The sequence below is a fragment of the Oncorhynchus mykiss genome, chromosome 25 (assembly GCF_057628025.1).
Source record: "Oncorhynchus mykiss isolate SJ-2025 chromosome 25, ASM5762802v1, whole genome shotgun sequence".
Taxonomy (NCBI): domain Eukaryota; kingdom Metazoa; phylum Chordata; class Actinopteri; order Salmoniformes; family Salmonidae; genus Oncorhynchus; species Oncorhynchus mykiss.
The window spans coordinates 63,017,707-63,043,626 of NC_143046.1; the positions used below are offsets into that span (position 1 = coordinate 63,017,707).

The window sequence follows — 25,920 nt, forward strand, 5'->3', positions numbered from 1 at the left end:
GATTAATTGTATCTATATTTCTGCTTTTTGTGACTCCTCTCTTTGGCTGGAAAAATGGCTGTGTTTTTCTGTGACTTGGTGGTGACCTAACATAATCGTTTGTGGAGCTTTCGCTGTAAAGCCTTTTTGAAATCAGACACTGTGGCTGGATTAACGAGAATTTTCTTTAAAATGGTGCCTAATACTTGTATATTTGAGAAATTGGATTTATGAGATTTCTGTTGTTTGATTTTGGCGCCTTGCAAATTCACTGGCTGTTGGCGAGGGGTTCCGCTGAACCCCAGTTCTAGACAGGTTTTAAGTGTGGGTCACACGTGCCACACACAATCTTGTCCCTGATAAGAGAGTCGGTGATTACTCCAAAGTTGCAGGTGGCCACTAGAGTCCTCAATTCAGTGAGATATTTGTCTAAACTCTCATCTCGGCCCTGAATTGACATGAAAACATTCTCTCTCAATTGTTGAATTTTTCTTGGGATCACAAAATGCATCCAGTGCTGCAATTACTTCCTCAACAGAGAGATTGTCTTTTGTACTGCCCACACACAGGGTCTCACAAATCTTTCTACCTTTTACCCCAATGAGATAATACAGTAGCTTCACTTTGTACAGTGCCTTGCGAAAGTATTCGGCCCCCTTGAACTTTGCGACCTTTTGCCACATTTCAGGCTTCAAACATAAAGATATAAAACTGTATTTTTTTGTGAAGAATCAACAACAAGTGGGACACAATCATGAAGTGGAACGACATTTATTGGATATTTCAAACTTTTTTAACAAATCAAAAACTGAAAAATTGGGCGTGCAATATTATTCAGCCTCCTTAAGTTAATACTTTGTAGCGCCACCTTTTGCTGCGATTACAGCTGTAAGTCGCTTGGGGTATGTCTCTTATTTTTGAACCATTCCATTGTAGATTTTGCTTTATGTTTTGGATCATTGTCTTGTTGGAAGACAAATCTCAGTCCCAGTCTCAGGTCTTTTGCAGACTCCATCAGGTTTTCTTCCAGAATGGTCCTGTATTTGGCTCCATCCATCTTCCCATCAATTTTAACCATCTTCCCTGTCCCTGCTGAAGAAAAGCAGGCCCAAACCATGATGCTGCCACCACCATGTTTGACAGTGGGGATGGTGTGTTCAGCTGTGTTGCTTTTACACCAAACATAACGTTTTGCATTGTTGCCAAAAAGTTCAATTTTGGTTTCATCTGACCAGAGCACCTTCTTCCACATGTTTGGTGTGTCTCCCAGGTGGCTTGTGGCAAACTTTAAACGACACTTTTTATGGATATCTTTAAGAAATGGCTTTCTTGCCACTCTTCCATAAAGGCCAGATTTGTGCAATATACGACTGATTGTTGTCCTATGGACAGAGTCTCCCACCTCAGCTGTAGATCTCTGCAGTTCATCCAGAGTGATCATGGGCCTCTTGTCTGCATCTCTGATCAGTCTTCTCCTTGTATGAGATGAAAGTTTAGAGGGACGGCCAGGTCTTGGTAGATTTGCAGTGGTCTGATACTCCTTCCATTTCAATATTATCGCTTGCACAGTGCTCCTTGGGATGTTTAAAGCTTGGGAAATCTTTTTGTATCCAAATCCGGCTTTAAACTTCTTCACAACAGTATCTCGGACCTGCCTGGTGTGTTCCTTGTTCTTCATGATGCTCTCTGCGCTTTTAACGGACCTCTGAGACTATCACAGTGCAGGTGCATTTATACGGAGACTTGATTACACACAGGTGGATTGTATTTATCATCATTAGTCATTTAGGTCAACATTGGATCATTCAGAGATCCTCACTGAACTTCTGGAGAGAGTTTGCTGCACTGAAAGTAAAGGGGCTGAATAATTTTGCACGCCCAATTTTTCAGTTTTTGATTTGTTAAAAAAGTTTGAAATATCCAATAAATGTCGTTCCACTTCATGATTGTGTCCCACTTGTTGTTGATTCTTCACAAAAAAATACAGTTTTATATCTTTATGTTTGAAGCCTGAAATGTGGCAAAAGGTCGCAAAGTTCAAGGGGGCCGAATACTTTCGCAAGGCACTGTAATCCTCAGGTTTTTCTGTCATTGTAAGAGCCATGTACAAATTGAAATCCTCTTTCCATCTTTTCCAGGTCAGTGCTAAATTACAATCAGTCTATTTTTCCCGGAGGTTTCAGTGCATTTTCCATGGCGATTTATTTGTAGAATGGAATGTTAGCTACTCACGAATCTGCTTGTATCCAATAGACAGCTAGCTTTTAGCATAAAGTCCCTCACAATAGCCAGCTAACATTGACGTTCGGCGCGATGACTAGATTGTAAACTCTGCACTTTTTCAAACTGCCGCCTGGGATGTATCCTTCATTTACATCGATGAGATCCAGGTTCTTTAGAGTACCGCTGTCACCATGTTTCCATATGCTTTGTGTTGTAATCACGACAGACAAAGATATATAGTTAAGCAAACTTTACTAGGCATGTTGTCAAGCAGCACATTAATAAAGTAAGTAACAACTGGTTTCTGTTTCCTTTTTTAACATCAATATGAGTAACATCAATATTGCTACAAGTCCCACCAAGACAGTCAACTAAAAACATTCCAAAAGGTCAGAAAATAAGAAATGTTTAATTATATTGGGCAATGACAAGTTGCTGAAAGATTAAACTACGGAAGAAACTTGGATGAGAATGTTGGAAGTTGTGTAATTATTACTGGGTGTAGTCATAATTTTCAACATGTTCATAAAAGGTTAATTTTTTTATTTTTTTTATACCATAACCATGGCTGTAGAACCACTGAGCTAATTTCAACTGCAAAATTAGGGAACAATCCTCAGAGAACCTCTTTTTCTTAACAGCAGAGTTGCAATGGATTTTTTTATTTATTCAGTTGACAAGTAGAATACTTTAAGCATGCAGTATCAACAGTGTGAGGGTGTATTGCACTACTGACAGGTGTTCTTCAAAGCCTCTATGGAACATTTAAGAAATCTTTGTTTTCAGCCATCCCACAGCTCCTCCCATTGCTCCTCCGATGGCTGCTCCCGCACTTCCAACAACTGCAGTGGCCGTTCCCGAGAGCCCTACGGCACCTTGAGGGAATACCACACAATGTCTGTCACGGTCTCACTCACATCTGAGATCTACAAACATCCAATACATCAAAGTAAAAAAAGCAAAACAATCTATGATCCATTCAGTTCAGTCGTATGAGCTTTTAACAGTTAGAAACCCCACCATCATCTTAGCTTTCATTCATAACTCATTGGCATTGAAATATTGTATCTTTGTTCATCTTTGGTTCGATCCTTACCTGCTGACTGTAGAATAGCAACAAGACTCCCTGCTGCTACCCCACCTCCATTGGCTATGGCCGCGGCAGACATCATGCCTGCTGCTGTTGATCCAGCTGCAATCCCGCCAGCACAAAACCCGATCCCTGTGAGGACTATTGGTGCCAGGGCAACAGCAGAACCTGTGAGGCCAAGCATACAAACATTTTAAAACACAGCCAACCTCATTAAGAGTTTGACAATGTGACATTCCAATGACACTTTTACACGTATATAATTATTCGTAAATTCTTGTTGTTTTATAAGTAAATCAACCACACAAAAAATATATACTATCAAGATACAGAAATATTTTACTTTATGAAAAGTTACTTGATGAAGTACAATGTTAATGCTGATAAAATGATGATACCTCCTCCCACTGCAACTCCCACTACAACAGCTGCTACTTTAATGAGGTTTGCTAAATAGGGAAGAAAATAGAGTATATACACAATGAACTACAATTTTAGATTTTCAGTACATTATAGCATCGGCATTTTTTAAAATAAAATGAATTTGTGACTGTTTGGCATCAACCATAAGAGTCTGCTGAAAGACTTAACTAAACAAGAAACTTGGATGAGAAGGTTTGAAGTTGAACCACAAAGTGTAATTATTATTTGGTGTATTTATCATTTTCAACATGTGTATAATGGTTTATAACAGTTATTTACTTGTTTCACGATAACCATGTTTGTAGAACCACTGAGCTCTGGCAACAACATCATTGGAGTAGTGAGTGTCCACTTCCTCATATGACTCTACACGGTCATCTCCCTTATTGTAGGCTGCTATTCCCCCTGGGTAAACAACATATTGCAATAGTTGCATATTCAATTGAAACAGGTATATTCATTATTTTTATAAAAAACTCTGAGAAAAAGAGTATTACCTTTCAGTTGCTGCTCCTTGGTCCATGAATTAAATTTCTCCTGGATTCTTTTGATGAACAAAATCAGAATTTCAGTGCCTTGTTGGAGATGCTCCTCACTGTTCCATTCCCCCTTTGGAGTGTGCCCGCCACCGCTCGGGGCTGGGGTAGTGTCAATCTGTAAAAATGTGTGATTTTTACAGAAATCACCAGGGCTGTGGCGGTCACGAAATATATGAGTTTCCTATAGGCAGAAACTCAAACAGGAAGTACCTGTGCTTAGGACTATTCAATGCTGGTCTGACCAATCAGAATCCCACGCTTCAAGATCGTTTTGATCACGCTGACTGGGATATGTTCCGCGTAGCCTCCAAGAACAACATAGACAAATACACTGATATGGTGACTGAGTTTATCAGGAAGTGTATAGGAGATATTGTTCCCACTGTGACTATTCAAATCTACCATAACCAGAAACCGTGGATAGATGGCAGCATTCGTACAAAACTGAAAGTGCAAACTATCGCATTTAACCATGGCAAGGTGACTGGGAATATGGCCGAATATAAACAGGTAAAACATCAGTACAGAGACAAAGTGGAGTCGCAATTCAACGGCTCATGCACAAGATGTATGTGGCAGGGTCTACAGACAATAACGGACTACAAAGGGGAAACCAGCCACATCACAGACAACAACGTCTTGCTTCCGGACCAGCTAAACACCTTTTTCACCCACTTTGAGGATAACAGTTTCACCGACGCTGGCTGCTACCAAGAACTGTGGGCTCTCCTTCTCCGTGGCCGACGTGAGTAAGACATTTAAGTGCGTTAGCCCTCGCAAGTCTGCCGCCCCAGATGGCATCCTTAGCTGCGTCCTTAGAGCACGCGCAGACCAGCTAGCTGGAGTGTTTCCGGACATATTCAATCTCTCTCTTTCCCAGACTGTTGTCCCCACATGCTTCAAGATGTCTACCATTGATTCTGTACCCAAGAACTCAAAGATAAGTGAACTAAATGACTACCACCCGTAGCACTCACTTCTGTTATCATGAAGTGCTTTTTTCACCTCTACCTTACCTGACACTCTAGACCCACTTCAATTTGCCTACCGCCCCAATAGATCCACAGACGATGCAATCGCTATCGCATTGCACACTACCCTATACCATCTGGACAAGAGGAATACCTATGTTAGTATCTGGTTCATTGACTATTGCTCAGCATTCAACACCATAGTACCCTCCAAGCTCATCATTAAGCGAGGCCCTGGGTCTGAACCCCACCCTGTGCAACTGGTTCCTGGACTTCCTGACGGGCCGCACCCAGGTGGTGGAGATAGGAAACAACACCTCCACTTCGCTGATCCTCAACACTGGGGCCCCACAAGGCTGCATGCTCAGCCCCCTGTAATCCCTGTTCACCCATGACTGCGTGGCCACGCATGCCTCCAACTCAATCATCAAGTTTGCAGATGACACAACAGTAGTAGGTCTATTACCAACAATGACAAGACAGCCTACAGGGAGGTGGGAAGGACCCTGGGGGTGTGGTACCTCTCACCCAACGTCAACAAAACAAAGGAGCTGATCGTGGACTTCAGGAAGCAGCAGAGGGAGCACCCCCCTATCCACATCGACGGGACAGCAGTGGAGAAGGTGGAAAGCTTCAAGTTCCTCGGCGTACACATCACTGACAAACTGAAATGGTCCACCCACACAGACAGTGTGGTGAAGAAGGCGTAACAGCACCTCTTCAACCACAGGAGGCTGAAGAAATTTGTCTTGGCACCTAAAACCTTCAAACTTTTACAGATGCACAATTGAGAGCATCCTGTCGGGCTATACCACCGCCTGGTACGGCAACTACACTTCCCGCAAACGCAGGGCTCTCCAGAGAGTGGTGCGGTCTGCCCAACGCATCATCGGGGGCAAACTACCTGCCCTCCAGGACATCTACAGCACCCGATGTCACAGGAAGGCCAAAAAGATCATCAAGGACAACAACCACCCGAGCCACTGCCTGTTCACCCCACTATCATCCAGAAGGCGAGGTAGGTACAGGTGCATCAAAGCTGGGACTCAGACTGAAAAACTGCTTCCATCTCAAGGCCATCACTAGCACATTAGAGGCTGCTGCCCTATATACATAGCCTTGAAATCACTGGTCATTTTAATAATTGGAACACTAGTCACTTTAATAAGGTTTACATATTTTGCATTACTCATATGTATATACTGTATTCTATCCTATTCTACTGTATCTTAGTCTATGCCGCTCTGACATTGCTCGTCCAAATATTGATTTATTCGTAATTTCATTCCTTTACTTTAGATTGTGTGTATTGTTAGATATTACTGCACTGTTGGAGCTAGAAACACAAGCATTTCACTACACCAGCAATAAAATCTGCTAAACACGTGTGTGACAAATACAATTTGATTTCAATTATCAAATATAATGTCAACATTTGACCTCAGGATGGGAATAAATAAGATACAATTTCAATTAAATATGAAGGCACTGCTTATTCCCTCAAACATGTGCCTACCTGCATAAGTCCGAAGGCCTTGCCATTGTCCCCCCTGCCGTGCTTGTCCAGTCCTGTCCCAGCCCGGGACTCTCTTGAGATGATGCCACAGATAACAGCTGGGTCCACTTCATTCCTCTTTGCCACCTTCATTATGAGTCTCTTGTACTTGTCCATGGCAGCACGGTCATGCTCTGCCATTCTGTGAGATGCAATCACCCCTTCAGGAAAACAGTAAAGAAAATGATAGCATTTATTTTATTAAATTGATTATATGAAATTGATTAATACTGGATATTGTATTGAATATTTGTGAGTGAATAGCCTGAAAGCGCATACCTTCGTCATTTCCCCCATCAGCTTTTGCTGTCCTCAAGGAAGCACCACTTGTTTCTACCTTCATAATGTCTCCATAAGGAGGCGCTAAATGACAATCAAAAAGAATAAGTAGCCTGTACTTGTGTCCACTTTTTTTCAGATCATGGAAATTCATATTTTGCAACCCCCAACAGTGTTTCCACAGCTAAAGTCAAAATTGGCAATATTGTAAAAATTCATGAACATAATGTGGTTAGGCATAAGGTTAGCAGCGTGGTTAGAGTTAAGGTTAGGTTTAAAATCTAATTTCAAATCAGATCAATTGTAGAAGTTTATGACTGTGGCAGCTAGCGATTACCAACACAGAACCCGAAACATATGCACACAAACACCAGGGTTAATCTGGGGTCAGACTCAGCCACAATGCAGTGCCACACAACATTAAAGCTGAAGTGTTGGCTACTAGCTTTTTGTACAAACCCTGTTATAGGCTGTCAATGTGCCAAAACAGTAATGCATAGCGACACCTAGCTCCGGAAAGAACATATTTCCCTGGTTAAATTAAAAATATGAATTATGTCCACGTCAACCAATAGGTCAACATGTTCGTAAAGTTAAATAAGTTGGCTAAGAATTAGCTCTCGAGAACCCAATGCCATCTAGGGAGAAGGACTACTAGCTAACAATATGCCAAATACCATAAATACTTTAAGAAATGTATAAAAGTATTTTTGCAAATACTTCCCAATATTATGCAGAGTAATTGATAAATCAAGCGCACCCATGTTGTTGTCGCTTTGAAGTTCTTGAAACTGGAGGATCCTCAGTCAAACACACAAACCCAGCAATATGATTTCAGACGACTTGCTTCTTACTCCCTATCGATTTCTGAAAGATCTGTTGATGTTGAAAAATACAACACAACAGATCTCAAACGTTCTAACAGACTCTTAACTTTCGATTTTGCCCTTTCCAATCTCGCGAGGTGTATCCCTGACGTAGATGGAGAAAGTAAACAGCAAAGTATATTTCCGTTACGACTATTAGCATTGAAACGCGAGGCTCAACCGCCACTGCTTGGTACCCTGGCTACCACTCTGTGCAAATCGTCAAGCGAGCCCGTGCACATGAGGAAATACTGTATGTGACAGTAAGAGCGAGTCTTGCATCTCGCGCATCTCAATATGTGCATTGCTACCCGTGACAACGTCATTTCGCTGAGTCAAGCTTTATAATGGTAGTCCACACAATTTACAAAATGCAGGCCTGTTTGCAGACAGAGTGCAATCCACGCGTTTGGTTTACCTAGCCACTGTCGAAGGTGTAGTATTTTCTACAACAAAAAAAGTTGTAAATGCCATTCTCAAATCAATGATCTCAAAGTAAGCATTGTTATAGGCAGTGCTTGACTTGGGCAGGAGCTCACCAGAGCTGAATACTGGCACCTCAAATGTTCTACTGTTGGAGCTCCTGTTCCTCTTATAGAATATTAGCTAAAACAATATTGTGGAGTTTCTGCATCTACATTTACACAATACCTACACCCAAAAGGAGTACCGGCACTTATTTCAGTGCAAGTCAAGCACTGGTTATGGACACACCATTCTATGTACAGCCTATAAATCTGCAACCACAAACGTCATTTTATACAGACAAATGCTTTATTTTTCATGCATTTTCACTTTATAAAATGCAATAATCTACTAAATTGACATGCTATTAATTATTAGAAATAAATATTGGTATCAAAAAAGGATTAGCTACTTCACCAGTTCAAACTTATATGGCAGTCACAGATACTAAACAGAGAAGCAAGCAGACAAAGCAGTCACATTGCCAAGACTAACTCCAAACTATGAACTATACTCGCAAGCTACCATTTCCTTGGATTCAAAGGGCTAAAAGGAACAATAAAGACTCAGTTTTTAGTGTTGTTGTTGTTACTGACAAAAGATCTGACAGGATTGTCACTCAGAAGGGAACAGCTGATACAGTCTAAGTCGAAACTGCAAATAGATTCATCAAAAAAACAAGAACGCCTGCAAAAAGATTAACGCAGCCATATTCGTCTCTTGAGTCCAAGCAGAAAGTTAGTCTGTCTTTTAAAAATCCCAGTAGATCAATACATTTCCTTTGCAGTCACTGAATCATGATGATCAAAATTGGAAGTACATGTACAGCTATCTAGAAGAAGAATTATGGACAATATGGATATTTCACCCAAAAATGTCACACGCATCTAATCAAATAATATTAATTATGAAAGAAAATACAAAATAAGCGGATTCATTCATCGGTATCACAATCCAATTCCATGTGTTCAATACAAAGGCAGGTTTGCTCATTGTTTTGTAGACTATCCATTGGTGCAAAGAAACACTACCCACAATAGACATAAGTAAAGGCTAATACAATGGAGGAGTACAACTGATATGAATGTATAGACTTCAATCCACACCAAAGCCAAACTATAAATGGAAGTTGCCAATGATGCGGACTTAGGAGTAACCCAAAGTTACTTGCAAACAATGCAGTTGGGTTACTTGTATCTCTGCATGTCCGCAATATTGTAAAACATTTAAATTGCGTACATGTTTCCATATATTGTACCTGGTAGGACACTGATGGGGTGATTTAGAATTGTGTGCAGTATATTGATTGCTGGAAACAGTTGCACACATTTCTCTTCTGATGAAAACAATGTATTATATTCTGTGAGCGTATTGCTTCCGTCCCGCTCCTCGCCTCGAACCAGGGACCCTCTGCACCCATCGACAACAGTCACCCTCGAAGCACCGTTACCCATCGCTCCAGAAAAGCCACGGCTCTTACAGAGCAAGGGGAACAACTACTTCATGGTCTCAGAGCGAGTGACGTCCGTTCCAGTTCCGCTCCAGGCTCTGGCTGGGCCACTCAAGGACGTTCAGAGACCTGTCCCGAAGCCACTCCTGCGCTGTCTTGGCTGTGTGCGCTTTGGGTCGTTGTCTTGTTGGAAGGTGAACCGTCGCCCCAGTCTGAGGTCCTGAGCGCTCTGGAGCAGGTTGTCATCAAGGATCTCTGTACTTTGCTCCGTTCATCTTTGCCTTTATCCTGACTAGTCTCCCAGTCCCTGCCGCTAAAAAACAAACCAAGCAGCGTGGTAATGGGCAGCAGCAGCAGCGGCCAAAAACACAAGACTCCTGGACTTGGGAGGAGATTTTGGACGGCAAGGGACCCTGGGTACAAGCAGGGGAATATCGCCGCCATAAAGCAGAGCTGGAGGCAGCGAAAGCGGAGAGGCGCCGGTATGAGGAGGCAGCACGGCAGCACGGCTGGAAGCCCGAGAGGCAGCCCCAAAAATGTATTGGGGGAAGGCACACGGGGAGTGTGGCGAAGTCAGGTAGGAGACCTGTGCCAACTTCCCATGCTTACCGGAGAGCGAGAGGGACCGGGCAGGCACTGTGTTATGCGGTGGAGCGCACGGTGTCCCAGGTGCGTGTGCATAGCCCGGTGCGGTACATTCCAGCTCCTCGTATCGGCCGGGCTAGAGTGGCCAGGTGATTACTCCGGAGCTGCCGGAGTCTCCCGCCTGTCCGGCGCTGCCGGAGTCTCCTGCCTATCTGGCGCTGCCCGAATCTCCCGTCCATTCGGGACCCGTGGCGAGGGTCCCCAGTCGGAGGTCGGCGGCAAGGGTTGCCGCTCGTAAGAGGCCAGGGGGGCAGTTGAGGAGGCGGACAAAAACTGTGGTGAAGTGGGGTCCACGTCCTGCGCCAGAGCCGCCACCGCGGACAGACGCCCACCCAGACCATCCCCTATAGGTTCAGGTTTTGCGGCCGGAGTCCGCATCTTTGGGGGGGGGGGGGGGGGGGTACTGTCATGTTCTGACCATAGTTCTGTTATTTTATTCTTTGTTTTAGTATGGTCAGGGCATGAGTCGGGGTGGGCAGTCTATGTTTGTTTTTCTATGTTTGGTTTCTGTGTTCGGCCTAGTATGGTTCTCAATCAGAGCCAGGTGTCATTAGTTGTCTCTGATTGAGAATCATACTTAGGTAGCCTGGGTTTCACTTTTGGTTTGTGGGTGTTTGTATCCGTGTGAGTGTTTGGGCCACACGGTACTGTTTCGGTTTTGTATATTTCACGTTTATTATTTTGTTCCAGTGTTCAGTTGTGTTTTTGAATAAATCAATATGGACACTTACCACGCTGCATTTTGGTCCGATCCTTACTCCTCCTCAGACGAAGAGGAGGAAATCCGTTACAGCCACCACCACCATGAATCACCATGGGGATGGTGCTAGGTTTCCTCCAGACGTGACGCTGGCATTCAAGCCAAATAATTCAATCTTGGCTTTATCAGACCATAGAATCTTGTTTCTCATGGTCTGAGATTCTTTAGGTGCCATTTGGCAAACTCCAAGCGGGCTGTTTGTAAAGTAAAGGTATAGCTTTAAAACACTAAAGTGCATTATGGGTAACGTAGTAAGTTAACTTTCGTTTTCGATTCAATTGTGGTGGCGGAGATGTAGCCGAACTGTGAGCCATGCTCTTTTTGCTCCATTAGCTCACCATTTTATTTTGTCATTCAGACTACATCCATTGATGTACAAGTTTAATAAATGTGGAATTTAGAATTCCGTGGAATTCCAGACCAACACCTCATTAGCAGTGGATAAGATCCCCAAATGTGGGAACTACCCCAGAGCATCGTACATTTCTCAGAACCTGGCGCTAGCAAGTGAACGTTAGCCTGAGCCATCCCGACTACGGTCTGGAGGCAACGCAGGAAAGGTAACAGGGCTGTCATGTGCCTTTTACTGAGGAGTGGCTTCCGTCTGGCCACTCTACCATAAAGGCTTGATTGGTGGAGTGCTGCAGAAACGGTTGTCTTTCTGGAAAGTTCTCCCATCTCCACAGAGGATCTCTAGAGCTCTGTCAGAGTGACCATTGGGTTCTTGGCCACCTCCCTGACCAAGGACCTTCTCCCCCGATTGCTCAGTTTGGCCAGGCGACCAGCTCTAGGTAGAGTCTTGTTGGTTCCAAACTTCTTCCATTTCAGAATGATGGAAGCAAAGGGTTTCTTGGGGACCTTTAATGCTGCAGACTTTTTTTGGTACCCTTCTTTAGATCTGTGCCTCGACACAATCCTGTCTCATTGCTCCACGGATAATTCCTTCGAACTCATGGCTTGGTTTTTGCTCTGACATGCACTGTCAACTATGGGACCTTATATATAGGTGTGTGTCTTTCCAAATCATATCCAATCAATTGAATTTACCACAGGTGGACTCCAATCAAGTTCTAGAAACATCTCAAGGATGATCAATGGAAACAAGATACACCTGAGCTCAATTTCAAGTCTCAGAGCAAAGGGTCTGAATATTTAAAATAAGGTATTTTTTTTATTTTTTTATTATACATTTGCAAACATTTCTACCAACCTGTCAACCTGGCTCTCTCGCACCGGGCACTTCTGATAACCCCATCAACATGGGCACCCCCACAATTGACAGTTTTTTTCCGCAGATACTACACATTCCTTTGGTCCATGCCCTCCTGCACACTTCTCACATCTCGGAATCTCCCTCCTACACACTGCTGCAACATCACCATAATGAGGAGCAACCAGACCCTGCACTTGACGCATTTATGAAATTGCTTATTCCAGTTACTAATTAGCATGTACCCATTAAGAAAATGACAAAAAAAAAACGATTAAATCCCTGTAGTTTGATGAGGAACTGAAAAATTGTATGGTTGAGAGGGATGAGGCAAAAGGAATGGTAAAAAAAAAAAGGTCTGGCTGCACAACCGAATGGCAAACGTACTGCAGATTGAGAAACTATGTGACTAAACCGAATAAAAATAATTACACTATGAAACAAAGATAGTAAAAAGCTTTGGAGCACCTTAAAATTACATTTTGGGCAAAAATACTAACTCAGCTCATTCCTTGAATCAGATGGCTCAATCATCACAAAACCCACTGATATTGCCAATTACTTTAAGGATTGTAATGTCTAGGCCCCTTACTTTTTTCAGTCTTTACTAATGACATGCCACAGGCTTTGAGTAAAGCCAGTGTGTCTATGTATGCATATGACTCAACACTATACACGTCAGCTACTACAGCTACTACAGCAAGTGAAATCACTGCAACACTTAACAAAGAGCTGCAGTTAGTTTCAGAGTGGCTGTCAAGGAATAAGTTAGTCCTACATATTTCAAAAACTGAAAGCATTGTATTTGGGACAAATCATTCACTAAACCCTAAACCTCAACTAAATATTGTAATAAATTACATTTAAATTTAGCAAGTTCAGGTGACTAAATTGCTTGGAGTAACGCTGGATTGGCAGCAGCTAATGGGGATCCTTAATAAAAACAAATAGTCTTTGCATCTGAAACACCTTAGTGGGTTCAGCACAAAAGCTCTCACGGGATAACTAACACATCCCAACATGACTTTACCAGGTAAAGAATCTGCTTCAAAAGGACAGACAATGTCTTCTCAGTTTTACCACGCTCGCCACCGGATCTGCGTCGCACCAAACGGCGGGTGCTCCACCTCAAAGCCACCCCAGTAATCACTCCTTTCAAAGACACCTTGCTCTGGAGAGCAAAGCAAGTCACAGGTCTTGTCCCTAGGCACGTGACGTGAAGTGACCGCTCCCTCTAAGGTGAGGGAAACCTACCTTCACCGATTTAACAGTACCAACTTATTTTCTACCCAGCCTGAGACTACATATGGATCAGCTAAAAGGCCGGGATCCACTTTCTACAAATATTCCACTCCCACTGGGCCTGAATCATCCTTTGCATGACCTTCAGGGTGAGGCTCGGAGGTCTTCAACACACATGCCACCACAGGTAATTCATACTCACTCTCGTCAGGTTCAATTTCTTAGCCATAAGAGAAATCAGACTACAGTTTGTCCTTTGTGCCATTCTTCCTCAACACACATCTTCCCACTGCACTCGGCTCTTCTCCTTCGCTGTCCATAACCATGTCTATCTGTGCTGAACAAGCACTGATGGCCTTTCTCCAATAACCACCTTCTGTTCCTTAGCTCAATGTACTAGTCTGGCTATCTCCGGCTCTCCATGCTCCCAAAACATCCCACAGTCATCAGCCATTTCGTCATCCATTTTGTCAAACAATCCTGTAAGTGCAGCACTTCTCTTCTTATTCTTCTTCTGTGTGGTTTAAATGGCGTTTGGCAGCCAACTTTACGGGTTAAAAGGTTCTCCTTCATTAGTTAAAATCATTTGCGCCTGAGTCAGACTGCCAGAGTGAAACAAAACATACAATGATAACACCAACATAATTATCAAGACAATTAACAGTTGGGGTGCGTGTGCAATTGGTAATTAGTGCAGGCTATGGGATGTTTGAAAGGCAAATTGGCAATAGAACGAAACATAAAAGCCACATAATTAAGTTAGCATACATTATGCCAATATCTCCTCAAAGAAGCCACGTCTTTACAGAATGGATCAGCATCCATGTTTATAATGAGAGAGGAGACGGTCCATTAGCACTTTAGGTTGCCATCTCATTACAGCACATACAGTAACTTGCATGAGGACCATGCAAACGTACAATAAAAGGTGTCTAGATTAGAAACAAAAGAACAGAGCAAAATATTACATCAATAACATAAAATACATGTTCAGTAAACATGTTTTCAACCTAAGTGATATGCTGAAATTATACAGGTATAGCCCACTGTACTCTTATAACATTTTTAAATGTTTTGGTTCTGGAGTTTCACATAATTTGACTGTGTCAACAAAATCTAATGTTGTTGCTACAAGTCACAGACTTGTAAACTCTATAAATATTGTGTAGCATATGTTTAGGTATTTTTAGATGAAAATGTTATTGGACCTTTAATGCTATGATACAGATAGCATAGTGTACTAACATTACTGCAAGCATGACAATATTGAAGCTTTTCTTTTAGGTATACTGGCGCCTCCTCTTGTGAGGAATCCTCGATCACATGGCCTAGCGTGAAAACAGCATGCTCTCACTCTGTGCCCCTGCAATTGTCATGTACTATGGGCTTCACTACCCAGACAACTAAGAGGGGACTGAAAAGGACTTACAGAACCACTGTCTCCTTCAAATTCACAATGTTGTTTTATTTTCCCTTGCTGTCACAGGGATAGGGAAGAGGGTGAGGTACAGACTACTTGGCGGCAGCGCTAGAGTCTTTAGCGTTCTCCTCAGCAAGCTTCTTCTGGGGCCTTTTCTGAGCCACACCATAGGGCACATGAGCCGCCACAGTCCCCAGCTCCGCAGCCCCCTCCACATGGAACATCTGATCGTCGAAGAATATGTGAGGCCGGATCTTCTCCAGCATAGGCCCCTTGGGGGCCCCAGCAAGGAAGAGGGCCTCGTCGGTGTCGAGTCCCCAGGATCGAAGTGTCTTCAGGGCCCGGGTGCCTGAGCTGGCTGCGCTGCGCGCCGTCACCAGGTAGGTGCGGATGGGGCAGTCCATACGCTGGCCCTTGGCATAAAACTTCTTCTGCAGCTTCCCCAGAGACTCCAGGAACCCCTTCAGTGGCCCCTGAGAGGAAAGGATAGAGAGTGAGTTGCTATACGATGGGGCCTAACACTGAACATGTCACAAAATCTACAGTAAATCTACAGAGACATTAAACCACTTCAGCTCACACTACACTTCACCATCCGTATGAAGTACAGAGGGATATTAATTTGTCAATTGACTAACTATTTAGATTTAGCTGCATATTCAATCGTGTTTGAATGTGTTACAGAATTTAACGTGGACCGGACATACATGGTCAAGAAGCGTGTTCTCATGTGCCTTCTCATGCTCAAAGAACTTGTCCAGTCCATGGGCCTTATAGATGCGCTCTGACTCATCAGAGAAGAGCACTGCGTCCCCATCGAAGGCCACCCGCAGCTGAGTCTCTGACACTTCTGTTCGCTTCTCTGGTGGGTTAAACATGGTGGCTGCTGCAATCCCTGAGAGAGAGAGAGAGAGAGAGAGAGAGAGAGAGATAATAGAGAGAGAGAGAGAGTACTCAGAATGACTTGTTCAAGGTAAGATTTTCTTACTGTATTAAACAACTACATAACAGTGTTACGAGACAGATCAAATGTTCTATTGATAAAACTGGTTTGTCACAATCAACAGTGTCTTCAACTGACAAGACTATGCTCTCATCGGGGGGGGGGGGGGTCGACATGAATGGGCTACAGGGGGCTTTGCTTCCACAGTTCATACTTCAGCCCCCTCAGTTTTACTTTTAAGTCCCCTATTTAAAAATAGCAAAAATTGCTCTGCCATTTCCTGGTTGTTAAAATTCTATAGTTTGCCTTATTTCAGCTTATGTGACAAACAAGCAGTCATTGTGTAGAGTATCATTGTACCATCTAAACCACTGTGAAATATATTTTCCATAACCAACAATATTTTATTTTGAGCAGTTTGAAGCTGGTGTACAAAATTGAAAGTAAAAGATGCAGAATGAAACTTAAGAATGGTAAGCATAGAAATAGTGCACATACAACAGATCTACCGCTTCTTAGACTTTCTTTCAATGAGAATGACATCTATGTGAATTTGGTCAGGTCGCCCAAAAAGTTACATATTACAGCATTAAGGCAGAAACATATTGTATGTTTGTAAATTCGTAACATATTATATGTTTTGCAAATTTGTGACATATCATACTAATTGTTATTCGTAACATGTCATACGAAAATGGATAATGGACAATCTCAAATGAATACATGCCATACGAAGCGTAACATATCATATTAAATAAAGTTTCACGTATTTACGTACAGAATAATATGAAATGCTCTGGGACCAGGTTGCAGCAGGGGGGCTATGGAAAGCCACTGAGCGGTGTGGAATGACTCCTTTGGGTTTCCATAAAAAGCAGGGAAAAACGCTTCTCTTCTCACATTTCTGTGGTAGGCTGAGTGAATAAAGTGATATGCCTCTGCCTGTAATATTTGATTTGAAAGGGAGGGTTCAAGTTTACCGTTAAAGCTGCTTCACTCTTAGCTATAGCTGTAAAAAGCGTTAGTGATATTAGCCTTAGCCTATTTAGCCAGCTTGAACCAGCTAATCTGCCACGATGGATATCAGAAATTGGCTTCGCCAAAGTACCCAAACAAAGAAGGAGAACGATGAGGAGCAGCAGCAGCGATGATCCTCCTGAGCTCCAGCTAGCTATGTGTGCAGAGCCCACCCACCCTTCCACAAGTGCTGCCACAATGGCTGCCTCCACCTCCGACTGTTCCTGATGATCTTGGAACAGAGGAGCCAGTCCAGGTTAGCCTAGAATCCTACTCAAGCCACAGGTTTTCTGTCCAGAAACATTGATTTAAAAGCAACTGGTTCATAGGAAGAGATCGGCTGGAATGCTTGGTTATTATGGCAGGCTGACATTGCAGGATCCGTCCCTTTTTTCAAATTTTGCCTAAAATGACATACCCAAATCTAACTGCCTGTAGCTCAGGCCCTTGGTGCCGTTTGAAAGGAAACACTTTGAAGTTTGTGGAAATGTGAAAGGAATGTAGGAGAATTACACACAATAGATCTGGTGAAAGATAAAACAAAGAAAAAAACAACCGTTCTTTTGTAATTCTTTGGTCCATCATCTTTGAAATGCAAGAGTAAGGCCATAATGTATTATTCCAGCCCAGGTGCAATATACATTTTGGCCACTAGATGACAGCAATGTATGTGAAAAGTTTTAGACTGATCAAATGAGCCTTTGCATTTCTGTTCAAAATGTTGTATCAAGACTGCCCAAATATGCCTAATTTGTTTATTAATAACTTTTTATGTTCAAAATTGTGCACTCCTCAAACAATAACATGGTATTATTTCACTGTAATAGCTATTGTAGATTGGACAGTGCAGTTAGATTAACAAGAATTTAAGCTTTCTGCCAACATCAGATATGTCTATGTCCTGGGAAATGTTCTTGTTACTTACAACCTCATGCTAATCGCATTAGCCTACGTTAGCTCAACCGTCCTGTGGAAGAGACACCGATCCCAAATAAGTTTTAATTGATTACGTCGAATTTGATTCACAGAAGTGTATTGTGCCATATCACAATGTGTTAGTGAACTTGTGAGGGAGTGGCATGATTATTTCATTTTGTTGAAGCGGGCCTGTATAGGCCTATTCATTTTGCAAGACAGCTGTGCATGTCTGCATCTCACTGTAGTAGGTTCTAGGCTATGTTTTGGTTATTTGGATCTCCCTTAGCCTGATGTTTACTGTGAATGTAACTAGCCTAAATATATATTGTGTCATGCCTTTATCGATCTAATATTTTGTTTGCTAGGCCTACTACTTAGTAGCGCTGTTCTGTTCGCATTCTTTCGCATCCGCAATTGTGTCAATAATCTAAGCCAAACTGCTATTCAGCATTTGTGTTTGCATGCATGAATAACTAGGCTACTACTTTCAGCATTTAGTTTGTATTATTTTGGTAAGACAGCTGTGTGTACGTTGCATTTACATAATAGGGTAATTGAAATCTAAACGTCTAAACGACTCAGCACTTGTCTCAGCATTTGAACTTTATGTTTGTTATGGTATAGCGTGATTATATAAAGAGAATTCAATATAATGCCAATGCAAGAACTCCAAAAAATGTAGCCCCATCCCTGATTTCAACAGCCACCTTAGTTACTTTATCCTGGCGCCAGGTCTGGCTCTCGCCCACTTACCTTCCTCCAAGGCCTCTCTGACCTTCATGGGGTCAGCAGACAGGTACAGGTTAGTGTGGTAAGCCTTCAAGTACCCAATGGGACTGTTCCCACCCGTCATACAGAAACGCTCAATGAACAACCCTGCAGAGGAAAGAGAGACAGACATAGAGTCAATGTACTGGTTCCTGCCTGTAATTGAGGGATTAGATAACAGTTACCAATGGCTAGGGAGATCCAAAGATGCAAAGAGAGAAAAATGCCCAGAGAGGAGTAAAGAGAGAAAATAGTGGGTTGAGGGGTGAGCTGGATGGAAAGAGCCTGAGAAAGTAGCTCAGTCAGGACAGATGTTTCCACTTGGCCAGACTATTTTACCCACACCCCCAGGGCCCAGAACCACATCTCCCAACTCCCTTCATCTCAAAGGACGTGTGGAGTGTGGAGCGTGAGAGAGATCGCCCCAACACCATCCTAGGCCAACCAGTGGCCAGAGCTGTGTCTAGTTATTTCCTAATTTCATAGTAATCTATAAGTCGTTTTATTAAAGCACTATGACATGCTATACAACCACAGTTTACAAGGGAATGTAACGTACTAAACAACATTTAGCCTTTGACCTCCCCAACCCACTCCCTCTTTCATTCTCTTACATTCTCTTACATTCTCTCTCTTTCATTCTCTTACATTCTCTCTCTCTCGCTCTCTCTCTCACACACACACACACACACACACACACACACAAACACACACACATTTGAGCTTAAAGACCCATACAGCTGAAGTTATTCTGTGATGTTTTGAACAGGCGTGTGTCCTGTGGAGGGACACAGGGCCATAGGGTCATACAGGCTGTGTGGGAATGGGGAGAACCAGCTGTGTGGAGCACCCAGAGCACCGTCATCATCGGTGCATCAGAACAGCTTCTTCTCCTGGAGCCCTTAACCCCCTAGAGTCGATGTCCGCGCATAAATATAATTAGCATAATTTAAACCTCCCCATCAAAATCTGCCTGTTTAATAGTAATAATAATAATAATATGACCCCAAAGGAAGTATATATGGAAGTACCTTAGTGTAAAAAAGGGGTTAAATATGGGTAAAAAAATATATATACACATAATAATTTCCTGAATGTTCTTATATCTGTCAGATGTTTTATTTATTTTTTCACTATCTGTTTTGCCATGTATTAATTTTGCCATGGGCTAATGGGCTATGGGCTAATGGGCTATGGGCTAATGGGCTATGAGCTAATAACAGTAAGGCCAAATTCAATGTTCACCCCCCATTTAATTAAAAAAAATATTTTATACCTACAGGGGTCCTAAAATTCAAAATCCAATAGCTAAATGATCCTTGATATGACGATCTTAAAACATTTCCATATACTAGCTTAGTAGAAACCCAGCCCCGGGCCCTTAGACCACACTCAGGACATCACACTGAATCTGAATGAAAGATGTCGTCATTCACAGCACAATAGCCAAGTGGTGCCCATGTGTGCATGTGTTTATGCATGTGTGTGTCTGTGTGTGTGATTAGGCACTCACGGTGGTGGTTGATGGTGTTGATGAGTCGGAGGCCGACGTGTGCGTGGTTGTTGGTCATGAGCACAACGTCAAAGAGCTCCTCACTCTCTGGGTACAGCTCCCTCAGCCGAGTATTCACTGCCTCCAGAGCCTGGGGTCATGTCAAACAGAAGCTCTTAACATACAGTATAATCTTTTATACAACCTACATCATTCACATTGACGAACATGACCACCAATCTGTCTGTCTGTCTGTCTGTCCGTCCGTCCGTCCGTCCGTCCGTCCGTCCGTCCGTCCGTCCGTCCGTCCGTCCGTCTGTCTGTCTGTCTGTCATTTCCCTGACCTTAACGAAAGGAAAAGCAGGACCAGGGCCGAAGGGCTCTGTCTCGTGTTCTATCTGGTACTTGAGGTACTCCTCCATGCCTTTCTGTTCGTAGATCTGCTGCTCCTTATCCATGTTGAAGAGGACTCGCGATGACACCGCAATGGTGATGGCATTCTGAGGCTTAGGCTGTTGGATGAGGAGACACAAAGCTTAATACTTGAACACACCCCGGGCACACAATACAACACACAGGTTAACACACACATATACTCCAAAACAAACACACAAGTCACATTGTGGAGTAAGAAGCCTTTTGGATCAGTCTGCTACAGTCTGAGACATCCTCGGTAGTGATGATGGAGGAACAGGGTAATGTGGCGCCAGAGGGAGCCAAAATGTCTACTGGTGTCCACAGCTCTTCTTGTTATATAGCTGAGTGGTAGACATTCTCAAAGTGATATACTGTGCAGCAGCTGATTCAAAGGTATTTCATTTGATCAACATGAAAGCTGTGAGAATGAACTAAGAAGGAACATACTTGTAATGAGGAGGCAGAAATGTACTTGGCAGTCTAATCACATTTTGTTCTCTTTGGCAATATTGGCTTGCTCAGTTTCGACTGAATCATGTTTCACAGCAAAGAAGATGCCTCAGTGGTTGAACCAACCCTGTTTACGAGGATAGAACCTACTGTATTTACATATCATGTAGGTTTATCTCAACCACTGGCAAAAGATAGGGTGGTGGGTTTGAGAGAGCTATTTTACTGTAAAAATAACTGTACATAGCAGCTTTGAAGAGCACATTACAGACTAATTTCATGGGTAGGTCCCACTATAAAATGCTGGTCGGTCACCACCCACTGGTTTCAGACCAGGCACAGTGAGAGAGCTGTGTGACAAGAGCTGAGGTGACAGTGTGACATGACTACATACATTCCCCAGCCAGACTGATAACACATGAAGCAGACCTACATTTCAGATTGGCGGCCACTTGCTAAACCTTTGAGTGCCTGTCTAGCTGTCACGTTCTGTCCCTAGTTCCTTTGTTTTTGTCTTTGTTTTAGTATGGTCAGGGCGTGAGTTGGGGTGGGCAGTCTATGTTTGTTTTTCTATGTTGGTTTTTGAGTTCGGCCTAGTATGGTTCTCAATCAGAGGCAGCTGTCAATTGTTGTCCCTGATTGAGAATCATACTTAGGTAACTTGGGTTTCACTTTTGGTTTGTGGGTGTTTGTTTCCGTGAGAGTGTTTGGGCCACACGGTACTGTTTCGTTTTGTTCAGATCGTTTATTGTTTTGTTCCAGTGTTCAGTTTGTTTATTAAAAAGACATGAACACTTACCACGCTGCACCTTGGTCCTCCTCTCTTTCTCCAGACGACATCTGTTACACTAGCGGTTCAAACCATAGTAAAATACCACTTCTTGATTGTCTGGTTCTTGATTTTCTCTCTCCATTTAGTTTATTTGAACACTAAAATAAGTTCTATCGATGAGTTAGTATTGCATCAGTTTAACATTTCTGTGCCTTGTTTTTTTTTAAAGTAAAAAAAATGTTTGTCTCTGGCAAATCTGTAAGCATACCTTTTATACTCAATAAGGCATATTACCATTATTTCAACTTCAAATAGCTTTGTGACAGGTCTCTGCTATAAAACTCAGTCTTGAAGACAGATAGAGCCAAGTGGTAACCTGATATAATCTGTCGTATAATGAATCAATTTACTAGCCTATGACAACTTTGCTGAGATGAAATAATAAAGCCTTCGTCATAACAAGAAGGCTGAAAGCAGATTGTGGAGTTAAAGTTTTGAATGACTTTCGAGACAACAAATAAGTTAACTTACGCAGAAGATCCCTCCCTGCCCCTTGCATGTGGTGGGAGTGGTATTGTTTCGATGCATTGTCCTTTCCGAAATTTGGCAGGTTAGATATTTATCGCCAGTGATGCTGGTACCCTGTCAGAGTGCTGTATGCGACACTGAACAACTGGACTCAATTACTATTCAGTGCCTTGTTGACCTGTTCGATGTTGTCATAATGTGTCTGTCTGTAAAGACGTCATCCTGTTCCATTGACAATAAGCAGTAAGCAAAACAGTAAGCAAAACTGACCCCACCAACAGACCCCTCAGACCCTTCAAAGAGACAGAATTGTCTTATTTTGGTACACTTTTATGACAAAATGTAGAGTTCAATTCTACTACCAATAGACTCTTTCAAACCATTGGACATGGAGAAATATTTGATCATTTGGCCTGTTAGGCTGCTTGAAACAACTCCCCTCATCACCCCCAGGCAGGCTCATAGAGAAGGTTAGGAGTGTGTCTGTCTTCTATCACTCAGCGCAGCAGGTGACTGACTGTAGGCTACTTGTGCCATTGCAGACAGACATGTTAACAGGTGGACTCTCTTCTACAGTTGCCCAAATGCGTTACGAAAGCCTTATCTATTATCTAACAAACGTTTTCAAAAATAAAGGATCTAATTCCTTGAATGTCAGTGTAATTGCCACATGAAAGGATATACAGTAGCCTACAGTCAAGGAACTAATTGACATGTAACACATACATAACATTGAACATGCACCCTTAGCATATTAAATAGTTGTTCCCACTAAAGCAAGGCATGCAAACTCCTCACAATACAGACAGAGATAGAGAAAGTGTGTGTGAGAGAGAGATTCTCATTATTTTTCTCCTCATCTCACGACACGTTGATACTCACCGATTTGAGATGCTTGGTGGGGGTGGATGGGTTCGACATAGTGTTGGTTCTTTCCCAGGATGCTCTTGCTGTGCCGTTGGGTGCTGTGTCTTGGCCGGTCCTCATCCCACCGTTGTTTACACTCATCATCCTGCCTCTCTTATTTGCCTCGCCCACACTTCTTCCCTCTATCTCTCAGGCAGTCCTCACTGAGTATCTTACTGCCTCTCTCGCTGTCTCTTTACCTCTCTCCCGCTCTCAGGCAGTCCTTACGGAGTCCTCAAGTAGCCTAGGCCTACACTCATTTACACCATCATTCCCGGTGCATTCAGAGATGAGAGCAGCAGACTGAACGGCAGTGCAACCACTCAGCCGAACGCTCAGAGCAGAGGAGGAAGAAAATACAGATATTGTAAGAGGGGTAGGGATGGAGAGAGGCAGTACGCTAGCTGTTGAAACTGTCCTTATTTTTGGCATGCATTAATCGTATAGATGTTGTGCTCTCCCTCTCCGTCTCTCTCCCCCTCTCATTTTTTATTGACTTCAATCCATCCAACATCCTCCTCCCTTTCTTAACCCTTTGCTGGGTATGAATTCTGCATCACTGCCTAACTTTGATTTAATGCATGTGACAACTGTGTGTGCATCTGTTCTTGCAATTTGTAGTTTATATAATCATTTTTCATGAAGTAGTCTGAATGTGGTGAACTACTTTTTCAAAGTACTTTAGTTAAGTAAACTATCTTTTTCTTAAGGGTAACTTTAGTGTATATGTTCAGAATAGCTTCCCCAACATTGTCAATGTGCCCTTGAGCAAGGCCATTAACCCTAACTGCTCCAGGGTCGCTGTTGATAACGGCAGACCCTGGCTGTGACCCCACATCTCTGAGGGCATGTAGCAACTAATAATGTAATAACTTACAATAATTTAATAGCTACTAATAGTGTAGCAACTTCTTCATTTGTAATGTAATAAATTGCCAATAATGTGATGAATATCCTGAATGCATAACATAATAACACTTTTGTGCATAATGTAATATTTATTACATAATGCATTGATTATTATTTTATGAAGTGGGTAAAAAAAATCATGAAGTGTATTAGCTATAACTTTAACCAATGGTGTAGAAACAACCCCAAAAAATACTTACTAACAACTAAATTCACACTCAGTTTTTATTTTCTTGAATATAAAGTGTCATGCTTCAGTAATGACTAAACACCCAATCATATTCCTACATCCTAGCTCTAAACTTGACTTCAAACTAATGCTTCACCTCCTAAGATGCTGTTTAATGCTACTGTTAAGGCACAAAAGCCTTTGAAACAATTCAAGACATTTTCAACAATTGTTACTCCTTCTGGTTGCTGGCACGTACTCCAACTTACTCACAGGCATCATTGGGTCATTGGTTTTGCATTATCTAATAATTCTTATTCGTTCATTTTTTTTCCATCAGGTTTTGGTTTGTGGAACAAATATTTTAATTGATGTTACTTGTTATTTTTTATTGATATTTGTCACATCCTGATCGGTTTCACCTGTCCTTGTGCTTGTTTCCACCCCCTCCAGGTGTCACCCATCTTCCCCATTGTCCCCTGGGTATTTATTTCTGTCTGCCTGTGCCAGTTCGTCTTTTTTTGTCAAGTTAACCAGCGTGTTACACCGTGCTCCTGTTTTTTCCTTTTCTCTGTTTTTTGCTAGTCCTCCCGGTTTTGACCCTTGACTCTGAACCCGTCTGCCTGACCATACTGCCTGCCCTGACCTCGAGCCTGCCTGCCACTCTGTACCTCCTGGACTCTGACCTTGTTATGATATGTTGCCTGTCCACGACCATTCTCTTGCCTGCCCCTTGGATACTAATAAATATCAGAGACTCAAACCATCTCAAACCGCCAGTTTTCCCGTGTCTGCATCTGGGTCTCGCCCTGTCGATATTATTTAATTGATCTTAATAAGGTAATGTAACTGGATAGTTCATTAAACCAGTGGGTTAATATTGGAGGGCCCATACTCATGATTTCCAGCAGAAATAAACAGGGAATTTCGACACACATAATACGATAATACAGAGTCCGAAAAGTTTGTTATATCTACACAAGACAACTTTTTATTCAAATGCTAGTCGATTGTGGTAATGGAGGCAAATGCAAGGTGTTCATCAACTTAATATGCATGGCATTAATTAAAAACTTCTTAGGGCTGAGGTATATCTCACTGGTCACCCCGAAAGCCAGTTCCTCCTTTGGTCGCCTTTCCTTCCAGTTCTCTGCTGCCACTGACTGGAACGAACTGCAAAAATCACTGAAGCTGGAGATGCCCATCTCCCTCACTAGCTTTAAGAACCAGCTGTCAGAGCAGCTCACAGATCTCTGCACCTGTTCATAGCCCATCTGTATACAGCCCATCTATCTACCTCATTCCCATACTGTATTTATTTATTTTGCTCCTTTTGCACCACAGTATCTCTACTTGCACATCCATCTTTTGCACATCTACCATTCCAGTGTTTAATTGCCATATTGTAATTACTTCGCCACCATGGCTGGTTTATTGCCTTAACTTCCTTATTTGACCTTATTTGCACTCACTGTATATAGACTTTGTTATCTTCTTTTCTACTGTATTATTTA

General features: G+C 42.5%; 2 protein-coding genes across 2 annotated transcripts; both read right to left on the bottom strand.

Moving 5' to 3' along the window:
• Nucleotides 1–2,437: 2,437 nt before the first annotated feature.
• Nucleotides 2,438–8,243, bottom strand: LOC110505449 (lysozyme g). The gene is made up of 8 exons (XM_021584675.3): nucleotides 7,820–8,243; nucleotides 7,060–7,143; nucleotides 6,742–6,941; nucleotides 4,213–4,369; nucleotides 3,995–4,120; nucleotides 3,691–3,741; nucleotides 3,299–3,460; nucleotides 2,438–3,077 (listed from the first exon to the last, which is right to left on the bottom strand). The coding sequence occupies exons 1-8, from the start codon at nucleotides 7,821–7,823 to the stop codon at nucleotides 2,968–2,970; spliced, it is 894 nt and encodes a 297-aa protein (XP_021440350.1). The 5' UTR covers nucleotides 7,824–8,243; the 3' UTR covers nucleotides 2,438–2,967.
• A 6,255-nt stretch (nucleotides 8,244–14,498) lies between these two features.
• LOC110505450 (cytosolic 5'-nucleotidase 1A) lies at nucleotides 14,499–23,896 on the bottom strand. Its single transcript, XM_021584676.3, has 6 exons — nucleotides 23,305–23,896; nucleotides 20,600–20,767; nucleotides 20,277–20,406; nucleotides 18,749–18,871; nucleotides 15,825–16,012; nucleotides 14,499–15,590 (listed from the first exon to the last, which is right to left on the bottom strand). The coding sequence occupies exons 1-6, from the start codon at nucleotides 23,431–23,433 to the stop codon at nucleotides 15,210–15,212; spliced, it is 1,119 nt and encodes a 372-aa protein (XP_021440351.2). The 5' UTR covers nucleotides 23,434–23,896; the 3' UTR covers nucleotides 14,499–15,209.
• Between the last annotated feature and the right edge of the window lie 2,024 nt (nucleotides 23,897–25,920).

Bases quoted from the DNA above. Each gene is read 5' to 3' on its own strand.
- LOC110505450 (XM_021584676.3), bottom strand. From the start codon at position 23,433: ATGATGAGTGTAAACAACGGTGGGATGAGGACCGGCCAAGACACAGCA. The intron at 18,872-20,276 runs GTGAGTGCCTAA...TTTCCTCTGCAG, and splicing joins CAACACCATCAACCACCACC to GGTTGTTCATTGAGCGTTTC. The intron at 15,591-15,824 runs GTATGTCCGGTC...CTTTCCTCTCAG, and splicing joins AGAACACGCTTCTTGACCAT to GGGCCACTGAAGGGGTTCCT.
- LOC110505449 (XM_021584675.3), bottom strand. The intron at 6,942-7,059 runs GTATGCGCTTTC...GTTTTCCTGAAG, and splicing joins TGATGGGGGAAATGACGAAG to GGGTGATTGCATCTCACAGA. The intron at 3,742-3,994 runs GTAAATAACTGT...TTCCCTATTTAG, and splicing joins ACATGGTTATCGTGAAACAA to CAAACCTCATTAAAGTAGCA.